Genomic DNA, 6000 nt, shown 5'->3' with positions numbered 1-6000 from the left:
AAGATGTATTCATGTACTGATGTTCCCGTTCCTGATGGCTGAACCGTATTTCCTTCTTTTCTTTCCAGTGACGAAGAACACCTGGTTCGCTGACAGCATCCAGTTCGGTACTTGTCCAGCTCGAGCATCTGGGTACTCCTCCGAGTCCAGCTTCGTTTGTCTTCGCCTCGAAAAGCGTGACCTAACTTGACCTCAAGAAACCTTGTCATCTCATAAAGCCTCAAAAGCTAGAGACGTCACTGTGCTTGGGTTACTGTAACGTGCATACGCACACACACACGCACATACACACAAAGTTGAACGTAATATTGCTTCGTTACAACTGGGAGTGGTTCTTGTGACTTACGAGTTTCGTACAGAACTACAGAGAACTGTACACGGAGGTAGAGGCAAGACACCTCGGAACGCGAGACATTGCCAGGAGTGCCTCGTTAGGCTCTGGCTCCTCCTGGATATTTTTCTTAGTTTGGGATTCATCACTGAGATTCCAGGAAGAGAGTTGGGTGTAGTGGGTGGCCTCCTTGTCAAGAAACCTGAGCGTCACTCCCGGTTGAGGGTTGAGGGTGTATGTGTGTGTGGTTGAGCACTATCCTTCTTCAAAACCACGCTCCAATGAACGTCAGTGACAAATGAATTGTTAGGAATTGTGGAGGCTATGCTACAATTAGGGGGTTTACGGGGGACAATATTAAGAAGTTAAGGAACGTGGAGGGTGGTGAATTGTTCAAGAGTGATTCAAGACGTATCCAATTACAGTCAACGACAAATCGTTTTAGGACCAAACTGACGAGAAGAATGTTTCTTTTTGGGCAAAACTGAAAGGAAGATTGTAGGACTAAGACCGACAGCGGGGTCATTCTTTCATATCTGAAGGAAATCATCTGTTTTTTATGACATTTTCCTTTTCAGAAAAGACCGAGTTTTAGGCCAGAAGCGATAGGAAGATCCTCGTTTCAAGACCAAACTGATAGATCGTTCTTGCGGGATAAGAAGGAGCATTCTCCCGTGGAAAAAAAGCCAGGAAAATCATACTTTCACTCGGGACAAGTCTGTCGGGACATAGTTCTTATAGGACAGGAAATATCATTCTCATAGGACAAGACAGAGAGAAAGATTGTCCCTTTTTTGACAATCTTTGACTAGGCGACAATCCTTTAGGTCTCGAACTAGGGGAGATGAAGCGAGTAAGTTGAAAACGAAGACTGCCCTGTGTATTCCTCTTAGGGCTTCAGCCATGTAGTTTACCCACTGATATTCGCCTCAATCACATTCAGAAAGGCTTTTGTAAATGATGAAGGCTTTCATCGTAGACTCTCTTAGATATCCGTATCCAACTGTAGATGAGAATATTTAGATGTGGTATTTTCTTGTATGTATGTAGGTGATCTAGAAAGTATTGATTTAGCAAAATAGAAAGAGTATCTTGGAGTCTGTTAGGGCGACCTCTTCCCCAAAGGGGGCAAGGTGTTACTGGAAGTGTTCGAAAGGTGTTTCGCTACTTGAGGACTGGGAGATACAAGGAAGGTCCACCTTGGTGTTAAATCGCCCCAAGAGGACAAGGTGGTACAGCGGCTTCTTTGAGGACGAGGGTTCGTGAAGAAAGCCCCTGCTGGTACGAGGTTCCTCCTGAAGGAGGGTGTGACCACAATGAGCCTGCACAAGGTCCAACCGGAGGAGCTGGTTGCTATGGCTCCCCAGCATAGCCGTCGGGTTGCGGACAACGGCTTCTTCGATGAAATCGACGGCTTTAAGGTACGAGTATGTCCCATGTCCTGCCGTGTAGTTCTTCCAGGTTAATGCCTTCGTTGCTGGAGGGATTTCCCTCACCCAGTTAAGATAACCTGGCGGCAGCTTGAATAGATACTCAATTGAAATATAACGAAGGGGTTAATAGAGATGGCCAGATTGATTTTTATTTCAGCCAAATAAAAGTGTCAGAGTGAATACATTGGAGAACAAATGTTGATTCAGTAGATATATAATAGACAATATTTTGCAGTAGGTTATGGATTGATATACCCAGTGAAATTTACACTTGCAATAGGAAATATGTTATGCATATTACCGTTTATTAACAATAATCCTATTAAATTGGGTCGAATGCAATTTCTTTCAGGTAAGGGTTATTATTGTAGTGGAAAGTGGTGTGCATATGTGATAGGTCTTGTGCACGTGAGGCAAATGTAAGGGCCTTTTTTATATCAACTTGCAGATGAGGGAGGGCAGGCACCGGTGAGCTACTGTCTTCAACATAAAAAGAACAAGAGAAATTAGTATGGGAAGGAATTGGGATATTCAGAAAGGATGAGTTGATATTGAGCCTGTTCCGGAGACTAGGAACTGGCCCTAAGAGGCCGCGGTAGGGGACTGAGAGCTGCTTCGAACGCTGGGTCTCTGTGCCTTTAGGGGTCAATTTTCCACCCGTCAATGATAGAAGCGCTGGTAAACAACCTATATCCATCCCTCACTTCCACCTGAAGGAGCATGGCACTCGGACTTTAGACTGGGCCCAAGATTTCTGTCAACCTTGTCTGCTCTTCCTTACCTACAAGGAGATCTGCTCCCCTCCTCCTCCTACTTTCTGCCGGTGACATTGTAGCGATGCCACTGCGAGAAGAGAAAGAAGTTTTGGTGAATTCGTTTCCTTTATTGTAAGGTACGAGTGAACTGATTTTACATGCGACGGGAGCCGATATACATATATATATATATATATATATACATATATATATATATATATATATATATATATATATATATATATATATACCGCGTGGGTAGTCACCCGTGGTGCGTAATTACATAATTGCAATGGGTTAGGTCGGGTCAAACAGGGTCGCACTGGCAGAGAAGCGTCAGGTCATGGGCGACATCAAGCACGTTCCATGCCATGTGATTATCGTGGTTCTACAATACTCCCCTCTTAAATTTGCCTTGGCTTAGGAGGGCATTTTGCATGCGAGGTCATGGCTACTGGTCATCTCCGCTGGAGACATGTTGAGGTTGCCCTAGATGGCTCGATGTAGGAATGTCTAGCGTCAATGGCAGTAACCGTGGTTGATTGCGATGAGGTTTACAGTGGAGTTGAAATAAACCATCTCTGCTAGAGACATGATGAGGTTGCCCCAGATGGCTGCGGTGAGCGTCGGACGTGAGATGTCTTAGCTTCGATGGCGGTGCAGTTTGGAGGACAGTCGAGGCGGGAGTTGTTGCGTAGACCAGATTCATGTTGGTGACGTTGACCAGTAACCTGTAATAAATAGGAAAGTCAGCAACGAGGAGAGGTTGGACGTTTGCCAGGACGAAGCTTTAGGAGTCATGGAGACTCCCAGAGGTTAGATGCAGGTCTGCAGTGCATCAGATTGCGGTGGTCCAGCGTCTGTTGTGTCTGTAGGCTGGCGCTGCTGCTGCGGTGATTATTTTGTCATTAACGTTGCGAAGGACAACTCGGACTGGCGCTAGGGGGCTCAGGAGTCACATCTGACGGCTGTGGATAGGAGGCGGGCGATGGACAGCATCTCGACGTATGCTGTGCTTGGTTTAATGTTCCCCCGTGGCCGTTGGGAGAGATTGTGCAGTGGTGGGGGCGGCAGCAACGGGAGACGGGTTCATGGTAGTCACTCCAGGGTGCGTAATTACATAATTGCACTGGGTTAGGTTAGGTCGGGTCAAGCAGGGTCGCACTGGCAGAGAAGCGTCAGGTCGTGGGCGACATCAAGCATGTTCCATGCCATTTGATAATCGTGGTTGTGCAACATGAAAACAGTCCTACACCGATACAGCAGTCATCAATCCAAGGTTTCTTCATATAGAGATCTATGAGAGGCCCCGAGGACAGTTTCCAGTCGGCAATTAAGGCAACACTCGATCGATTGATTGATAATGTAATTGGTTTCGTCCTGCGTATGTCGATACTCATACGCAAAAAAAAAAAAAAAAAAAAAAAAAAATCATTATCTTAATCTATACAAATAGTCATATAGAAACAATACGAAAAATCGTGTACGGGAGCCACGAAATTAAACATTTCTTGAAGACAGGACGTATTCACACTAAAATGTGGCTCCAAAACAGAACTGACGTTACGTACGGCAATAACAACTCATGGAACGAAATGAACTCCAGCGCTGCTACCCGGTTGTCACACAAACTGATCTGTATATATATATATTTTTTTTTCTCGTGATGATATGCGAGGGCACGCGCTATTTTATTTTTGTCAGAATTTTTGCATACATTAGGAAAAACATTGAAAATAGATCACGTTGTAAATAAAGTATTACGGGTTTATACACAAAGTAGGTACTGATGCTGAAACAAATACAATATCAACTGACCCTTAGCCTCACTATGGTATAAATGAACAGCGCACTGTAGCATCTTTTGGTCATCAAAAGATGCATCATCCTTCTAGTACGTATGCACACTGGTCCTGTCTAGCAGCACAATGTCCCCACCCCACCCGTGCTAAAGACAGCGAAATAATTTACCAACGATTTTTTCTGTGTTCAAAATAAGGTAATGTAAACTTCAATTTTGCCGTGTTTAGCATGGGAGGGGTGATTGGAGGAAATTGTGTTGCCGGCCAAGCTGCCCCACTCACCCCCATGCTAAACTCAGCAAAACGAATTACCTACAATCCTGTGTATACTGAAGCTGACGTAGTTTAAATTTGTGTTTTTTGCCGAGTTTAGTACGGGAGGTGTGAGAGAGGGAACATTGTTACCCGGCGGGATCGCTCTGCATGCACACATGATGTTACTAGCCTCATGTACAGTCATACACCTGCTGTGAACAGTTTTGTGTTTACATATTATAAACGGGCAGGTAGTTTGTTAATAGCTTTTGTAATTTTCACTAAACTACCAGCAGTATTTTCTTTTTCTCCAAAATGGGCCTGCCAAAATTGGAGTGCGTCTTGCTCATGCACATTTTATATATCCCAAAAAATACTGTGCACACACACACACACTTTCGTCGGATGGACGGCGAAGATTGGAGTTCTGAAGAAAAAGTGAAATTTTCGTGGATCTCAACGCAAAGTACCTCATTGTATTTACAGGGAAGGGGATAGCTCGTGGTGTAGTGGGAAAGTGAGGAAAAATGAGAAGGGGAGGGATTACTGAGGGAAATGGAAGGAAATGAGGAAGGGGAGGACTTGGTCCAGGAGGCCATGCGTCTTGTAAACAAGAGAAGGACCGATGATTTTGGTGAAGGGATTAACAAAAATTTAAAGATTAGAAATATAAATAAGAGCAGCACAATGGAAGGTGAGGATAATAATTTCCAGGGATTTAATGAGGGGGGGGGGCTGATACCAACCTCCCCCGATTAGCAAGACTAGAGGAAAAACTTGAACAAATGACCGAACATTGGGAGATTAGGTTCGGTAACATAGCAAAGATTGCGCAGAGAGTTGAAAAATTTGAAGAACTAGAGAAGATGAACAAAAACTTAGCTAATGAAATAGAAGAATTAAAAAGACCGTTAAAAGAAGTAAAAGAGGAGAATGAGGAATTAAAGAGGAATAATAAAGACAACAAAGAGGCCATAGCAAAAGAAGCACAGGGTTGGAAAAAAAAATCCAAGAAAACAGTAAAGTTGCATTTACTGACATAATTAAACAGCAAATGAAAGAACAAACTGAAGACTCAGTTAAAGTGATGAGACAGAAGGAGAATATAGTAAGAGACTTAGCAGATAAAAAAAAGTATAATTATATTAGGAATGGAAGAGAAACAACCTAAATAGAACCACAAGAATCAACGAGGAAAAAGAAAAAGTAAGCAGTTTAATAGAATTAGTTCAGGAAGATGAACCTCAAATCATGAAACAAATTGAAGATATATATAGTCTCGGAAAGTATAGTACAGATAAGACCAGACCAATTAAGATTAAATTCAGGTCACAAACGACGGCAGAGAATATCTTAGCAAAAACAGGGAAACTAGCAGCAAGTGAACAATATAAAAAGGTATGGATAAAAAGAGAAATGAATAA

The 6000-nt window shown here is 43.2% G+C and overlaps 1 protein-coding gene across 6 annotated transcripts in view; it reads left to right on the top strand.

Annotated features, from left to right (window-relative positions):
* LOC143029767 (rhomboid-related protein 2-like) overlaps nucleotides 1-6000 on the top strand; it is a 49589-nt gene that overhangs the window by 23088 nt on the left and 20501 nt on the right. For all 6 annotated transcript variants that reach the window (XM_076192687.1, XM_076192686.1, XM_076192683.1 and 3 more), the window contains exon 2: nucleotides 69-1752. In XM_076192687.1, coding sequence (XP_076048802.1) covers nucleotides 1648-1752 — 105 coding nt within the window. In that variant the 5' untranslated portion in view covers nucleotides 69-1647. The remainder of the gene's footprint in view (nucleotides 1-68; nucleotides 1753-6000) is intronic.

This window comes from Oratosquilla oratoria, chromosome 11 (assembly GCF_046742065.1).
Source record: "Oratosquilla oratoria isolate Oo_2021 chromosome 11, ASM4674206v1, whole genome shotgun sequence".
NCBI classification, from domain to species: domain Eukaryota; kingdom Metazoa; phylum Arthropoda; class Malacostraca; order Stomatopoda; family Squillidae; genus Oratosquilla; species Oratosquilla oratoria.
The sequence above is the reverse complement of the archived record's forward strand: the minus strand, read 5'-3'. Positions and strand labels throughout refer to the sequence as shown.